Source organism: Mobula hypostoma, chromosome 13 (assembly GCF_963921235.1).
Source record: "Mobula hypostoma chromosome 13, sMobHyp1.1, whole genome shotgun sequence".
Taxonomy (NCBI): Eukaryota; Metazoa; Chordata; class Chondrichthyes; order Myliobatiformes; family Myliobatidae; genus Mobula; species Mobula hypostoma.
Window position 1 is genome coordinate 19,858,890 of NC_086109.1, and position 18,373 is coordinate 19,877,262.

The following is an 18,373-nucleotide window of genomic DNA, read 5'->3' on the forward strand; positions in this document are numbered from 1 at the left end:
AGGGTACAGATAGGGTCAGTGGTCAGAATTTCACATGGTGCAGATAGGGTCAGTTGTCAGAATTTCACAGGTACGGATAGGGTCAGTGGTCAGAATTCCACAGGGTACAGATAGGGTCAGTTGTCAGAATTTCACAGGGTACAGATAGGGTCAGTGGTCAGAATTCCACAGGGTACAGATAGGGTCAGTGGTCATAATTTCAAAGGTACAGATATTGTCAGCATTCAGAGTTTCACAGGGTACAGATAGGGTCAGTTGTCAGAATTTCACAGGGTACAGATAGGGTCAGTGGTCAGAATTCCACAGGGTACAGATAGGGTCAGTGGTCATAATTTCACAGGGTACAGATATTGTCAGCATTCAGAGTTTCACAGGGTACAGATAGGGTCTGCATTCAGAATTTCACAGGGTACTGATAGGGTCAGTGGTCATAATTTCACAGGGTACAGATAGGGTCAGTGGTCAGAGTTTCACCGGGTACAGATAGGGTCTGCATTCAGAATTTCACAGAGTACAGATAGGGTCAGTGGTCAGAATTTCACGAATTTCAGAATGAAACGTATAAGTTTATTAAGGGATTGGACACGCTGGAGGCAAGAAGCATGCTCCCGCTGATGGGTGAGTCCAGAACCAGAGGCCACAGTTTAAGAATAAGGGGTAGGCCATTTAGAATGGAGTCGAGAAAAAACTTTTTCACCCAGAGAGTGGTGGATATATGGAATGCTCTGCCCCAGAAGGCTGTGGAGGCCAAGTCTCTGGATGCTTTCAAGAAAGAGATGGATAGAGCTTTTAAAGATAGCGGAATCAAAGGTTATGGGGATAAGGCAGGAACTGGGTACTGATTGTGGATGATCAGCCATGATCACAGTGAATGGCGGTGCTGGCTCGAAGGGCCGAATGGCCTACTCCTGCACCTATTGTCTATTGTCTATTGTCTATTGACAGGACAATTGTCCAATCATCCTCAATCTGGCTGGCTGTAGCACTGTCACCATATTTGGCCTTTGACCAACTTTCGTTTCTTTATTGTCACTTGGTCTAGGCAGGTACCAGCATGAGGGAGATAGAAATGGATATGGAATTAAGACAGACAGGAGGCATTAGTATAGACAGGTGTTGTAGTCAGTACAGACACCATGGGCCAAAGAACCTCTTTCTATGCTGTATGACTCCAACAAGGTCAGAAAAATAATGTGCCTGGACTGATCTTTTACCTCCTTACTTCTGCATGTTTTCTGTATGCTAATTTGCTGGGGCATTTCCTAGCTTACAACAGAGATTGTACTTCAAAAGGTAATTGATTGTAAAGTATGTTAAGGTGCCCTGATATTCTGTAAAATACTACCTTGATGCATCATAGAAACAGTATATATACTATCTACTGCATAAGTTTTAAACATTTGTCTTATTTTACCAATGTTTATGTGTCTTTAAAGATTGCATGATACACTTGCTGATATCAGAATCAAAATCAGGTTTATTATCACCGGCATGTGATGTGAAATGTGTTAACTTAGCAGTGGCAGTTCAATGCAATACATAATCTAGCAGAGAGAATAAAAATAATAATAAATCAAATAAAACATAAGAATAATAAATAAACAAGTATATCAATTACATATATTGAAAAGATTTTTTTTAAAACCTGCAAAAACAGAAATACTGCATATTTAAAAAAAAGTGAGGTAGTGTCCAAAACTTCAACATCCATTTACAAATCGGATGGCAGAGGGGAAGAAGCTGTTCCTGAATCGCTGAGTGTGTGCCTTCAGGCTTCTGTACCTCCTACCTGATGGTAACAGTGAAAAAAGGACATGCCTTGGGTGCTGGATGTCCTTAATAATGAACGCTGCCTTTCTGAGACACTGCTCCCTAAAGCTGTCCTGGGTACTTTGTAAGCTAGTGCCCAAGATGGAGCTGACTAGATTTACAACCTTCTGCAGCTTCTTTCGGTCCTGTGCAGTAGCACCTCCATACCAGACAGTGATGCAGCCTGTCAGAATGCTCTCCACGAGTGTATTTGTTGACGTGCCAATTCTCTTCAAACTCCTAATAAGGTGTAGCCGGTGTCTTGCCTTCTATATATAACTACATTGATATGTTAGGACCAGGTTAGATTCTCAGAGATCTTGACATTCAGGAACTTGAAGCTGCTCACTCTCTCCACTTCTGATCCGTCTATGAGGATTGGTATGTGTTCCTTCGTCTTACCCTTCCTGAAGTCCACAATCAGCTCTTTCGTCTTACTGACGTTAAATGCCAGACTCCTGTACGCCCTCTCATCACCGCCTGAGATTCTACCAACAGTGGTTAAGTCTTCAGTAAATTTATAGATGGTATTTGAGCTATACCTAGCCACACAGTCATGTATAGAGAAAGTAGAGCAGTGGGCTAAGCACACACCCCTGAAGTGCACCAGTGTTGATCGTCAGCGAGGAGGATATGTTATCACCAATCCGCACAGACTGTGGTCGTCCGGTTAGGAAGTCAAGGTTCCAACTGCATAGGAAGGTACAGAGTCCCAAGTTCTGCAACTTCTCAATCAGGATTGTGAGAATAATGGTATTAAATGCTGAGCTAATGTCGATGAACAGCATCCTGACATAGCCTTTTGTGTTGTCTAGGTGGTCTAAAGCCGTGTGGAGAGCCATTGAGATTGCATCTGCCATTGACCTATTGTGGTGATGGGCAAATTGCAATGGGTCCAGGTCCTTGCTGTGGCAGGAGTATCTGTCTTTATGCATTGAAGAGTACTAACGGGCAAAGTTCTCATCCCAGGGAACTAGACCTGAGTCAGACCAGCATACCTGGTGCCAGATCTGAGCGGCTGTGGCACTGTTAGAAGTGCTAAAGGTTGAGATTGCCATTCAGTTTGAGTCCATTTCAACACAGTCATAAAATGACACATCCTTCAAGCTAGTTAACAACATAGAGGGCTGTCTTTGAAGTTAAAGCATTTCCTTAATAATAACATATTATTTAGGATTTATAGTAAACATCAATGCTTCCCTTTCCTTTCCACCAAACATTCAAGAAAATAGAAAATCGAGCTTTTAATTTATTTACCTTAAAAGTACTTTTTTTTTATTTACTCTGTAGATGTTTAGCGATGGACCAGATCAGAGTCCACAACCCAAAGACTGACCAATGTCTTGTTGAACATGAAGGAGGCCAGACCAACATTGCTCAGATTGGTGTGGTTCCCTTTCAGAAACTTTTTTTTAAAAAACAGATTAATAAAAGGAATACAGAAATGGCTTGTCCTGCTTAGACAAATTACAGAGAAACTCAGATGAAGGGGAAAGCACAGGCTGTTAAGTTCTGGGACAACACACACACACAAAATGCTGGAGGAACTCTGCAGGTTGGGCAGCATATATGGAGGGGAATTAGCAGTTGACGTCTCAGGTTGAGCCCCTTCATTAGGACTGGAAAGGGAGGAGGAAGAAGCCAGAATAAGATGGTGGGAATAGGGGAAGGAATACAGGCTGTCAGCTGATAGGAGAAGTGAGGGGGGAGGGGTGGCGAATGAAGTGAGAAGCCGGGAGGTGATAGGTGGAAAAGGTAAAGGGATGAAGAAGGAGGAATCTGATAGGAGAGGAGAAAGAGAAGGAGGAGAGGCGCCACAGTGAGGTGATGGCAGGTGAGGAGAAGAGAAGAGATAAGAAGGAAACCAGAAGGGAAATGGGGAATGGAGAAAGAGTGAAGGGTGAGGAAGGAGAAAGAGGGGAGGGGGTGGGAGGGATGTTTTTATGTTCTAACAGCCAGACACTTGCGTCTACCCCTAAATCTGGTGACTGCTCGCTGGATTTCAGAGCGAAAATGTTGATTCAACTTGGTGTAAATGAAGGGGTTCACAGCAGCAGGAATGCAGGACAAAGCCATGGCAGGTGTCTGGATCTCCAGCAGCAATGGCATCTGTAAAGAAATAGTAGAGCGAACGTGGTTAGATTCACAGCTACTTGTCATTGCTTTCCCCCATACCAGCTTCTGGAAGCATTTGCCTCTTTTCAAAGACCACATGTGGTGACGGATGCTACCGCCAGCCAGAGTGGGGATAATTGGACAATCCTCCAGTCAATCAAGCCTCATGACTAAGATGAATCATATACATATCTTATGGAAATATGCTACCATTTGCATCATCTGTATGTTGGCTTTTAGCGGCACCCATGTCCTTTCAACGCAGACTGGGAAACTGTTTCGCTGAACACCTACGCTCTGTCCGCCAGAGAAAGCAAGATCTCCCAGCGGCCATACATTTTAATTCCACATCTCATTCCCATTCTGATATGTCTATCCATGCCTCCTCTACAGTCAAGATGAAGCCACACTGCTCCCCTCCCCCTTTCTTTCTCCCTAGGCCTCCCATCCCATGATCCCCTCTCTTCTCCAGTCTCGTATCCCTTTTGCCAATCAACTTTCCAGCTCTTAGCTTCATCACCCACCACCCCCACCCCCCTGTCTTCTCCTATCATTTCGGATCTCCCCTTCCCCCTCCCACTTTCAAATCTCTTACCATCTCTTCTTTCAGTTAGTCCTGACGAAGGGTCTCAGCCCAAAACGTCAACTGTACTTCTTCCTATAGAGGCTGCCTGGCCTGCTGCGTTCCACCAGCATTTTGTGTGTGTTGCTTGTCCTTTTGACTCACCACTTCAAAAATAGTGAATACTTCTGTTCCTAGCAAAGTCGATGATGTCACATTATTCTACGTTTTCCTCCATTCTCCAGGTTATCATCCCTTCATTCAGCTTGCATATACCTTCCTGAAGTTTCTTTGCATCCTCATACCAACTCGCGTTCTCACATTGTTCTGTATTATCAGAGGACTACACATAAAAGAAATGATGTGATGCTGAGGCTTTATAAAGCATTGGTCAGACCACACTTGGACTATTGTGAGCAGTTTTGGGTCCCCTTATCTATGAAAATATATGCTGGCATTGGAGAGGCTCCAGAAGAGGTTCACGAGAATAATTCCAGAAATCAAAGGGTTAACGTACGAGGAGCATTTGATGGCTCTGTGCCTGTACTCGCTGGAGTTTAGAAGTATGAGGAGAGATCTCATTAAAACCTATTGAATAATGAAGAGTGGATGGAAAAAGGATATTTCCTGTAGTGGGGGGGGAGTCTGGGACCAGAGGGCATAACCTCAGAATAGAGGGACATCCCTTTAAAACAGAGAAGAGGAGGAGGAATTTCTTTATCCAGAGGGTGGTGAACCTGTAGAATTCATTGTCACAGGCAGCTATGGAGGATAAGTCATTGGGTATCTGTAAAGCGGAGGTTGATAGAACATAGAACATAGAATAGTACAGCACAGTACAGGCCCTTCGGCCCACAATGTTGTGCCGACCCTCAAACCCTGCCTCCCATATAAGCCCCTACCTTAAATTCCTCCATATACCTGTCTAGTAGTCTCTTAAACTTCACTAGTGTATCTGCCTCCACCACTGATTCAGGCAGTGCATTCCACGCACCAACCACTCTCTGAGTAAAAAACCTTCCTCAATTAGAACTTTCCTTGAACTTCCCACCCCTTACCTTAAAGCCATGTCCTCTTGTATTGAGCAGTGGTGCCCTGGGGAAGAGGTGCTGGCTATCCACTCTATCTATTCCTCTTATTATCTTGTACACCTCTATCGTGTCTCCTCTCATTCTCCTTCTCTCCAAAGAGTAAAGCCCTAGCTCCCTTAATCTCTGATCATAATGCATACTCTCTAAACCAGGCAGCATCCTGGTAAATCTCCTCTGTACCCTTTCCAATGCTTCCACATCCTTCCTATAGTGAGACGACCAGAACTGGACACAGTACTCCAAGTGTGGCCTAACCAGAGTTTTGTAGAGCTGCATCATTACATCGCGAATCTTAAACTCTATCCCTCAACTTATGAAAGCTAACACCCCATAAGCTTTCTTAACTACCCTATCCACCTGTGAGGCAACTTTCAGGGATCTGTGGACATGTACCCCCAGATCCCTCTGCTCCTCCACACTACCAAGTATCCTGCCATTTACTTTGTACTCTGCCTTGGAGTTTGTCCTTCCAAAGTGTACCACCTCATACTTCTCCGGGTTGAACTCCATCTGCCACTTCTCAGCCCACTTCTGCATCCTATCAATGTCTCTCTGCAATCTTTGACAATCCTCTACACTATCTACAACACCACCAACCTTTGTGTCGTCTGCAAACTTGCCAACCCATCCTTCTACCCCCACATCCATGTCGTTAATAAAAATCACAAAAAGTAGAGGTCCCAGGACAGATCCTTGTGGGACACCACAGTCACAATTCTCCAATCTGAATGTACTCCATCCACCACGACCCTCTGCCTTCTGCAGGCAAGCCAATTCTGAATCCACCTGGCCAAACTTCCCTGGATCCCATGCCTTCTGACTTTCTGAATAAGCCTACCATGTGGAACCTTGTCAAATGCCTTACTAAAATCCATATAGATCACATCCACTGCACTACCCTCATCTATATGCCTGGTCACCTCCTCAATAAACTCTATCAGGCTTGTTAGACACGATCTGCCCTAGGTTCTTGATTAGTAAGGGTGTCAAACGTTACTGGGAGAAAACAGAAGAATAGGGGTGAGAAGGTTGATAAATCAGGCATTATGGAATCGCAGACTAGACTTGATGGGCCAAATGGCCTAATTCTGCTCCTATGTCTATGGCCTCATGGTCAAACTTGAAAATATTATATTCAGTCTCCTAGACAAATAATCATTAGAGATTATGAATAAATGTAGCCCAAGCATTAACCCCTATGGTAACTCATTGGTCACTGTCTGATAACCAAACAGCTATTTATTTATACTTCAATTTTTATCTGTTAACCATCTCCCAACTTACACTATGTATAAAGCTCAGTTCATTTTCTCTAACTTGTTCAGAAATTTCTATGAGAGACCTCATTGAAGATCTTCTGAAAATCTAAATCCATCACGTCTACTGGAGCACACTCATAAATCCTCAGAAAGACCCCAATGGGTTAATCAAAGATGATTTATCTTTCATAAGTCCACGTTGGTTCTGCTCAATTATATCATTATTTTCTAAATGTCTTGATATCACTTTCTTTATTATGGATTCTACATTTCCCCAAAATCTAAAGTCAGTTTCAAAGTAATACATGAAACTAACCACGAGGTCAGTTAGTATCTTTGAAGTTATGGGTAAGCAAATTCTGGTCACAAGTGTAACAAGTAAGGTGACTATAAGCAAAGGAAAAAGGGAGGGAGGGAGGGAGTGGGGATTTGAAAACAATCATTAAACACGCTAAGAAATTAGGAGTAATAACTTTAGTTAGATTGTATTTAGAGATTGTGGAACTTAAAATCAAGTTTGGACCATTTAAGATAAAAGTTAGAGTAACATGGTGGAAAACGAATTTGATGCATTAATAGGCTGAGATTAGGGAAGGCGGCACGTGGTTGAAAATGGCCGGTGCATTAGGCAGTGACTGTAGTGAGAAGAAACTGAGTTAATATTAGAGCAACACACATACACAGAATGCTAGAGGAACTCAACAGGCCAGGCAGCATCTGCGGAAAAGGGTAAACAGTTGACATTTCAGGATCCTCATTCCCTCTGATCCCAACTCTTAGCAACTTAAAACTAAATTGCTTCCTCACTTGCCTGCTATTGACAAGGAATCTTGGATTTGAAATATTAACTCCGATTATAATAACCTTTAATTATAATTACCTTTCATTGCCTAACTTGCTGATGTTTCTAGCAGCTGATTTTGTTTTTATTTCAGATTTCCAGTATGCTTTTAATAAGTGTAGCTTGGTTCAACTAAGTCTCAGTATGTGCTTGTATGCTTCATTATTTGGAGTCTTAAATTATGAGTCTTCATCCTTAATTGATATGAATTTAAATTGCATAAAATGTCTAGGTATGTGTTTACAATCAAACCACAATGATTTGGTGGAAACTGGAACTCAGGTATTGAGTTGGTTAAGCTAATTAATTGAAGTGTGAACAAATATGTATCTGCTATTTATTTAAATTATGTATGGTGTGAAATGTCTGGATGTCATAAATTTGACAGCCTAGATATTGAAGGAAAGAACATAATTGGAGCCTGTTGAGTAGATACTGTATACCCCCAATATAGCAGTCTAATCTTCCCAAAAATCAACTGCATTAACTCCATTTTAACACCAGAAATTTCACATGATTACCAAAGCAAGCCAAACAAAAACAGCAATCACACACCACTGTAAAGAGGGCAGAGCCAGATTTTACAAATAATGTCTTTATTATCGTAGCTGTTAGCTGCATTTCTTTACACCTGAGCTAATGACTTCAGAGTTCTGGTCATCACACTGCTGGAAGGCCCTGGGGAGGGTCCAGGAAAGGTTGACCAGGATATTGCCAGGATTGGAGAGTATTGACTATAAGGAGAGGCTGGACAAACTTAAAAACAAGAGAAAATCTACAGATGCTGGAAATCCAAGCAACACAAACAAAATGCTGGAGGAACTCGGCAGGCCAGGCAGCACCTATGGAAAAGATTCCAGCTGGACAAACTTAGATCATTTCCACTGAAGTGTCAGAAGTTGAGGAGCAACTTGATATAAGTACTGTATAGAAAATTATGGGAAGCATAGGCAGGGCAGACAGATATTTTCCCCTGTGATAAAGGTTGTCAAAAACAAGAGGGCATGGGCTTAATGTGAGAGGGGGATTTTTTTTTATTTTACACAGAGGGTGGTGTGCGTTTCCAGGAGAGGTGGTGAAAGCAGAATTGATACCAACGTTTCAGGCATTTAGAAACATGCAAATATTATTGATTTGTCACGTATACATTGAATCATTCAGTGTAATACATCATTTTGTATCAAATCAAATCAGTGAGGATTGTGCTGGGCAGCCCAGCAAGTGTCACCACGTTTCTGGCACCAACAATTCACCAAACTTAACCAGGAATGTGGGAGGACCTGAGAGAAACCTGCACGGTCATGGGAGAACGTATAAACTCCTTACAGGCAGTGGCGGGAATTGAACCCCAAACTTGCAGCCTCTATGCTACTATGCCACCCCAGACAGGGAAAGAAGGGAGTTACAATACAGTGCAAAAGTCTTAGGTGTATATAGCTAGGGTGCCTAAGACTTTTGCACAGTACTGTTGTAGTTTTATGTATTGCATTATACTGCTGCTGCTGCTGCAAAAAAAGACAATTTTCATAACATATGTGATTGATGATAACCCTGATTCTGATATGGGTCTCTATTGTGGACTGAGAGTGGGAAGGGGGCAGGGAGAGGGGAATCATGGTTGGGACAAGGGGAAGGGAGAGGAGAGGGAGCGGGAAGCATCAGCGAGACATTCTGTAATGATCAATAAACCAACTGTTTGGAATCAAATGACCTTGCTTGGTGACTCTGCACCAGTGCCTCCTCCCCACGACCACCCCCTCCCCGCACGTCCCAGGCACTCCTTCTCTGCCACCTGTCTCACAGCGCTCCACCCATGCCATTCCCATCTTTTGCTCCCACCAGATTTACAAACTCGCTCTCGTTCCACATTGTCGAATACAGTCATGTGCAAAAGCTCAGCTTATATATGTGTGCCTAAGACTTTTGCACAGTACTGTAGACCATAGTCAGGCAGATGGGACTAGTTAGATTGGCATCATGGTTGGCACAGACATGATGGGTTGAAGGGCCTGCACCAGTTCTGTACTATAATGTTCTGATCATACATGACTGAAGGGCATCATTGACCCAATACACACACACAAGCTCTCTGAAAGAGCTTGCCCAATCATCCCACCTCCCTACCTTTTCCCCATGCCTTTGCCATTGTTTAAAGTCTATAATCACTTACCGAACTTCGCAAAAACATGCTCAGCAGCAAAACAGTAACTAAAGGCATCCAGCACACCAGAAAGGTTAACATGATATAACCAAAGCGCTTGGCAAGTTTGCCTTCCATCTTTTTCTTGGCAGGCTCCCTGGATTTGCCGGTGAAGAGGCACACTGCTCCCATTATGTTGGGGGCATCAGCGTTGAGGGATGAGGATACACAATCATTCATCGAAATAGCTTGGCACTGATTGGCACAGGACACCGTCGCCAACTGAAGACCGGGGCTGAGCTTAGCTTGTGAACATGGGGCTTCCACTGTTGTTGGCACCTTGATGGTTGTCTTCCGTTGCATGCTCTGCCCTTCTATTCCTGGCAGGTGTTGGTCATGCCCTTTTGAAGAGGTGGGCATCAACCCCCTGTCAAAGACCCGTTTATTGTGCTGCCTCACCAGCACAAATATTCTCAGGTAGTGGCTGATTATCACGGACAAGCTGACAGTCCACCAAGGAACCAGGATATAGGTACCAAAAGGGTCCAAGTATTTCTGGGGGTCTATAAGTTGATGCCTGCATCTCACATACACAGGGGTGTCCTTGAACAAGGTGATGGTGAAAACTGATACAATAAGGCCCATGGACCAAATGATTGGGACCCACAGCTGGATCCTAACCTTCCTCTTGGCTATCTGCAATGGATTGGCGATGGCCCGGTAGCGTTCAACGCTGATGACCACGAGAGTAGCCAGCTGCACACAGCCGCTCAGGGAGTAGGTGAAAGGCTGCAGGAGACACGGCGTCTCGCCCAGGTCGGCGCGGCTGTTGCCCCAGACAGTGACCGCCAGGAGCGCAGGGATGTCCAGCACGCACTTCACGAAGTCGTTGGCCGCTAAATTGAACAGAAGCGCGTTGGTCGGTGTGCGCAGAGACCTGTCGGTGTAAACGAGGCGACAGGCTAGCCCGTTCCCCAGCACCCCGATAATGCACGTACAGCCCAGGATGAAAGAGCTGGCCACCAGGGGAACGGAGTGGAGTGGAATATAAACGCCACAGCTGGTCTCGTTGCATCTTGCAGACAGAGCAACCGGCATCACTCCTATAAAGTCCACAACTTCCCGACGAGTTTGCTTTCAAAGCCAGTGTCCAGATATTACCCACTAATGGCTATACGTAAACTAAACACTCACTCCCGCGCTGCAAGAAGCCAACCATACACGCCGCAGTTTCTCTTCAATTCTGTAGGACGGCAATTACTATAATAGTATCTTTCGGGATCAACTCCAATTCGTTATCGTTATATCTTTCCCGGTAATCTCCAATTCGCTCCTGTCCGAGCCCACGCCAACATCTGCCCTTTATTTTACAATAACCCGAGCAAGAAAGGCCGCTGGGATTCTCCAGCAGTAGTTAAAAGTCGAAGTCTTTTAGACGAGTGGCGGAGAGTGAGATGTTCTTACTCGAGATAGTCCAGTTTTCATCTCCCAAACTAACTTTTCTCCAAAAGCGGTTAGATCCCGTGTGTTTTTTTTTTGCGAGCAGTCTAAAATCATCGCAGCAGCGTTAGTTCGTCGGTAATCTTACCGAGACGACCAGAATGACAGCATAAGGACTGAGCCTGTACTGTGAGCTGCACAATCAGTCCCTTTTCCCTCCCACCGTGCAAGTACATATTATATGTCCCTTCGGCTAATCAGAAGTTGTTCTTCTCGCTTCCTTCCTGAAACTAGTGCAAAAGCTAAGACCCTGGCTTTGGCTGAACAGTTATTGTTGTGCATGCCCCTCTGCAGAGCCTGAGAACAAACTGGGTCGACATTCCGAAGCGGTGCACACTGCACCGAGGGGAGAGCCAGATTTCAGGGAGTTGTTCTAAATTAGTCTCCCGCTGCATGTTAAGGTGGATGTATTGATTCACGTGCAACCAACGATCTGCTGCAGGGGCTCAGCATCTTCAAGGGGGAAGGAATAGTTCATTGATGCAGGGTTGCCAATTCCTTTGCCTCCCCCCTCCTCCCCCCCCCCCCCCACAGATGCTGCTCGATCCATTTATTTCTTCAGCAGATTGTTGAACCAGATTTCATCACGGCCATCTCTTGTGTCGACCGGGTGGAATATGTGTTCACTTCCATTGGGAAATTATAGCCAGAATTCTAAGGAAGAGTGAATAGAGTAAAAATACAGCATTAAAACAAAGCAAACCACACGTTAGGTAGTAAACAAAATTGAGAACAATAGATGGTTTTACTTCTCTGCACTTCCAGGAAAAGCAAAGACTGGATGTGAAAGCTGGCAAGGAGAAGGTCAAAATACACCACAAACATTTGCATTTACTTTTCCGTTAAATAAAGTACTGGGCTGGATGGCGGTGATTCAGAATGTGCCTTAAAAATTGAGGTACTGTACATATAAAGTTAGTTGCACTTGTTCTGATGGGATGTATCCTAGGTTGCTGCAGAAAGGGGGAAATTACATTAAACCCGGCAATAATCTTCCGGGCATCCATAGATTCGGGAATGTTGGCTGTCCAATAGAAAATTTGCACCATTGTTCAAAAAAGATGGGCGCATTCCCATAAACAGTATCAGAACCAGCCATGGCCAGTCACTTGAACAAATGTTGCAGCTGTAGTAGGCTGCCGTCGATCCTGGGGGATCATGGGTTTGCGCCTCTGGTGGACTACGTCCTATCCAGGGCACAAGCCTGGGCGGGAAGGTTTGAAGAACCGGCTGTTGCCCATGCAGCGGGTCACCCCTCTCCGCGTCACTGATGTAGTCCAAGGGAAGGGCAAGCGCTGATAGAGCTTGGCACCAGTGTCGTCTCAGAGGCTGCCAGAGTGAAGTTGCAGACATCAAACTGCCTTAGGGAACCCGGCTCCGGATTTCTTCCTCGGGGTTTACTTCCGAAGCCTTTCCTGCCGGTGGGTCTGGCCGCAAGGCAGCGGAGGTTTAAAATCAGAGTTTTCCCTGGCTAAATGCAACTCTTTGTAGATATTTTTGTAGTAACTAAGAGTTAATGAAGAAAATTTATTTTCTGTATATTTCGACTTCCAAAACATATTAAATAGGTGCCACATGATATGTTTGCCATTAGGACTGACGCCCATGGTATATACAAGGATCTCTCTCTGTATAGTTAGAATATACGCCGTGGATGAGGAATCAATAGTAGTGAAACATTGTTTCTCTGGAGTAATTTAAAGTGGAATTCTTCAGGAGTTGGTAGAAGGACCATTGATTTTTTTAAATAAATAATGATTATTTTGACTGGTGCATACAAGCCACAATTTTCATATTTCCAAATACGGTCATGAGACATGGGAGCAGAATTAGGTCCTTTATTCCAACGCTCTGTCGCCTGCCAATCTTCAGCTAAAACTTTGAACTGTGAGAATAGTAATAAATGGTGGAATTGGTGGATAGCTGGCAGGTGATTCCGAATTCTAAAAAAAAATGTTAATTACAATTAACAAATTACATTTTGGCAGAAAAAGATAACACAAGATAGCAGGCACAATGCAAAAAGAAAACAGAAAACAGATCTGAGGCTATAAACACATAGTTCATTTACAGTGGCAGGACAGGTTGAGAATGTAGTTAAACAGTGCAAATATTATGCCAGTCTTTATAGTGTGAAATATGAAGATTAACACTTCATTAAAACAACTGGAGTAATGTGTCAAGTGCTCAGCATCACACTTTAGAAAAGTTGTGAAGGTTTTGGTGCAGAGGAGCAGAAAGATTTTCTAATTTTAGGGACAAAGGAATTTGGTTTTGTGGATAGATGGCAGCATCAGCTTTAACATCACTGCCATGTCATGAATTTTTTTGTTTTGCAGCAACAGTACATTGCAATAATAAAACTATAAATTACAATAATATTTAAAGGTTGTCATAACCTCAGGAAATGGGGATAAGCTCCCACTCCCTACTAAATGCTCCCACTGCTGTATGTCTCAAATAGCATTGACAACCGTGTCCAGCTCTTGGCCCTCATGTGTGGCTTAGCTCTGTACCAAACCCAGCGAAATCACCTTCCATGGTTGGCAGCTCATCTAGGAGGAAAACTGATCACAAACTTCCACTGCCTCATGGGGAAGACTTAAGGAGTAAACCTCGAGAAACTGTCGCTGTTCTTTTCTATCAGTGAGGGGGTCGGGGATTGTTACATGTAGAAGATCTTTGATTGTTTTTGTGGATTTTTTCTGCTGTGGGTGGGGGAATTTGGTGTCTAAATTTTGTTTTGTTTTTTCATGCCAGTTGAAGGAGAGTTGGTGTCTTTTCTTTCATCAACACCCATGGTCTTTCTGTATTTAATAGCTATCTGGAGTAGACAAATGTTGTATTATACATGCATACTTTGATAACAAAATGAACCCTTGAATCCTTGAGGACATTTCTAGAACTGGAGTCCCTTACAGAAGTCCAATATTGACTTCAACACTGACTGGTAATTCCTACAACACCAGTGCTACCAAACTGTCACTAGTTGGTTGGCACAGGTTTTCAGAACCCTGCCAGGTACACCATAAGGCCTGGCCCCTTGCGAGGGTTCACCCTCATGAAAGATGGTCTGATGTCAGCCTTCAAGATATTTCACGGAGATTCGCACAGATATAGTTATATTCTCCCGTTCACAGTGTGCATCAGAATTGAGCTCATCTGGGACTGAAGCATCACAGCCATTCATTCATTCAGAAACAAGAGGACATCTGCAGATGCTGGAAATCCAAACAATACACAACAAAATGCTGGAGGAATTCAGCAGGCCAGGCAGCACCTATGGAAAAGAGTACAGTCAATGTTTTGAGTCAAACCCCTTCAGCAGGACTGAAGAGAAAAGGGTGAGAAGCAGAATTAAAAGGAAGGGGGAGGGAGAAACACAAGGTGATAGGTGAAACTGGGAGCGGGAGGGGTGAAGTAAGCAGCTGGGAAGTTGACTGTGAAAGAGATACAGGGCTGGAGAGGGAGAGTCTAATAGGAGAGGACAGAAGGCCATGAAAGAAAGAGGGGGAGGAGCACCAGAGGGTGGCAATGGGCAGGCAAGGATTTAAGGTGAGAGAAGGAAAAGGGGAGGGGAATGGTGGAGGCGAGGGGAGCCGCAGCCATTACTAAAATTTCGAGAAATCGATGTTCGTGCCATCAGGTTGGAAGCTACCCAGGTGTTGGTCCTCTAACCTGAGTATGGCCTCATCAATGACAGTGGAGAAGGCCATGGATGGACATATTGGAATGGGAATGGGAAGTGGAATTAAAACAGGTGGCCACTGGGAGATGCCACTTTTTCTGGTGGATGGGGCGTACGTGCTCAGCGAAATGGTCTCCTAATCTATGTCAGGTCTCACTGATATTCAGGAGGCCACACTGGGAGCACTGGACACAGTGTATGACCCCAACAGACTCTAGGTGAAGTGTCACCTCACCTGGAAGGACAGTTTGGAGCCATTCATGTTTGGTTTCGCTTTGTAGGAAGTAATGGCCTACAAACCCTGCCAGAGCCATCATGCATTGGATTCCATCTCTAGCCTCGATCGGAAATTTTGTTTGCCCTTAAAATAGCCAAATTAAAAAGTTGGTTCCGTACTTCAAACAGAGGAGGTTGTGGAGATCTGATAGAAGTCTCTATCACAAGCATTTAAACACAAAGAAGCTGGTCCCATTGGAGGGGGTCAAGAACGAGAAATACATAGAACAAAGGTGATAGGCACAGAAACCACAAGAAAGAATTTTTTTTAAATAATCTCGGCAAATAGATCCAGAATGGCATTCACTATCAGAGATGGAAATTAGAGGAAGATTCGATTTTAGGGAGCTTGGTAGAAAGCTGAAAAGCAGGACCTCCAGGGCAGTAATCTCTGGATTGCTGCCTGTGTCCACATGTCAATGAGGGCAAGAACAGGATGATTTTTCAGATGAATATGTGGCTGAGGAACTGGTGCAGGGCTTCAGAATTCTGGATAATTGGAACCTCCTCTGAGGAAGGTACTACTTGTACAAAAGGGTCGGGTTGCACCTGAACCTGGGTGGGACCAATATCCTTGCAAGCAGATTGGTTTGAGTTGTTCAGGAGCATTTAATGTGACAGGGAGATGGGTACCAGAGTGATAGGGCTGAGGATGGCATGGCTGCTTTACAAACAGAAGCAATGTGTAGTGAGACTGCTAGCAAGGAGAGGCTGATGACAGGGCAAAATTGCAGTCAACAGGGTGAGTTACAATGTAAAAAGGGGGACAAAGTCAACATGGGTGAATACAAGACAGAAGGTGTTATACTTGAATGCATGCAGTATCAGGAATAAGACATGAATTTGTAGCATTTGGTAGAGTGGCATGTGTGATGTTGTGAGCATCACTGAAACATGGCTGAAAGATTACAGCTGGGAGCTTAACATCTAAGGATACACATTGTATCAAAAGGACACACAGGTAGGGCCAAGGGGATGGGGTAGCTCTGTTGGTAAAAAAATGAAATCAAATCATTAGATGACATAGGATCAGAAGGTGTAAAATTGTTTTAGGTAAAGCTAGGAAACTGCGAGGGTATAAAGACCCTGATGGGAGTAATAAACAGACCTCCAAACAGTGGTAAATATGAGGTCTACAAACTACAATGGGAGATTTTAAATACATTAAATTCATAAGGACATGTTATGATAGTTATGGAGGATTTCAATGTGGAGGTAGATTGGGAAAATCATGTTGATACTGAATCCCAAGAATTTGTAGAATGCCTACGAGATGGCTTTTTGCCTCCTACCAATCAGCCAATGCTCTATCCTAGCACCTTTACTGTAATAACATGGTCTTTTAACTTGTTAAACAACCTCGTGTGGCAGTGGCACCTTGTCAAAGGCCTTCTGAAAATCAAAGTACCCAACATCCACCAATTCTCCTTTGTCTGTCCTGCTTATTATTTCTTCAAAGAATTCCAATAGATTTGTCAGGCAAGATTTTCCCCTCAAGGAAACCATGCTGACCATGGCCTATTTTATGATGTGCTCCTGAAACCATATCTGTAACAATCGACTCCAACACCTTTCCTACCACTGAGGACAGACTAACTAGCCTACAATTTCCTTCCTTCTGCTTCTTGTGGATCTGAATGACATTAGAAATTTTCCTGTTCTCCAGAACCATGCCAGAATCCAGTGATTCTTGAACGATTACTACTAATGCAGTCAGATAATTCTTAGATAAAGCTGATGTGGATTCAATAGGCCAACAGCCTGTGTTGTAAATATTAAGTGCCTTCATGATTAATGTAGCATGTGGTGGTAGTGCTAACAAACCCTCTCACTGCAAACAATCACAGTGAGGAAATCTCTCAAAATATGCTTCAAGACAACATGAGAACCCATTGTTAACCCAGAGAACACACACCCCTAACCATCCACATAACCATGCCACACAATGGTTACACACTAATAGGACTTGATCAATATACTTCCAGTATTTTGCAAGAAGCAGATTTTCAACATGAACAGGGCCTAGATGTTAATTCATTGGTGTGGTCAGAATTGTAGTAGGTCTCATGCCCCTCAAATTGATATTATGATCCTGACACAAACCATTTCATGAAAGATTTAAACTTCCTATATTTGACTGATCCATGGTACATTTTCTGGATGACGATTACCTGAACAAGTTCAACTTATCTGATAGGATCATAGAGTTATAGAAAAGTACAGCACAAAAACAGGCTCTTTGGCCCATCTCGTCCATGACATATCATTTAAACTGCCTTCTGCCATCAACCTGCACTGGGACCATTGCCCTCCATACCCCTACCATCCATTTACCTATCCAAACTTCTTAAACGTTGAACTCTCAGACCCTCTGGAGTGAAAAAAGTTCCAGTCAGGTCCCCCTTGAACTTTTCACCTTTCACCTATAACCCATGACTTCTGGTTGTAGTCCCACCCAACCTCAGTGGAAAAATGACTGCTTGCATTTACCCCGCTCTCTCTACTCCTCAATTTTGTATACCTCTGTAAAATCTCCTCTCAATCTTCTGTGTTCCAAGGAATAAAATTCTTATAATTTTCTCTGTACTCTTTCAACCTTATTTACATCTTTCCTGCAGGTGGGTGACCAAAACTGTTCACTGTACTCCAAATTAGACTTGAGGCAAGTCTTATACAAACTCAACATAACATCCCATCTTCTGAATAGGGATTTAAATAAGTGACAAAAGCTTTATTTATGATCCTATCTACTTATGACATCACTTTCAATGAATTATGGACCTGTATTCCCAGATGCCTTCGTTCTACCCTACTCCTCAGTGCCCTACCGTTCACTGTGCAAGACCTACCACGGTTGGTCCTACTTCACGCTTGTCTGCACTAAATTCAATCTGCCATTTATCAGCTCATTTTCCAGCTGGTCCAGATCCTGCTGCAAGCCATAATAGGCTTCCTCCCCGTCCACTACACCCCCAACTTGGTGTCATCTACAAATTTTCTGACCTAGTTAATCACATGTATCATCTGGAGGATATAGATGACAAACAACGGACCCAGCACCAATCCCTGCGGCACTCCACTAGTCACAGGCC

The 18,373-nt window shown here is 43.7% G+C and overlaps 1 protein-coding gene across 1 annotated transcript; it reads right to left on the reverse strand.

Annotated features, from left to right (window-relative positions):
- Positions 1–3,750: 3,750 nt before the first annotated feature.
- On the reverse strand, positions 3,751–10,915 carry LOC134355911 (cholecystokinin receptor-like). The gene is made up of 2 exons (XM_063066443.1): positions 9,848–10,915; positions 3,751–3,918 (listed from the first exon to the last, which is right to left on the reverse strand). Exons 1-2 carry the CDS (start codon positions 10,913–10,915, stop codon positions 3,751–3,753), a joined length of 1,236 nt encoding a protein of 411 aa, XP_062922513.1.
- Between the last annotated feature and the right edge of the window lie 7,458 nt (positions 10,916–18,373).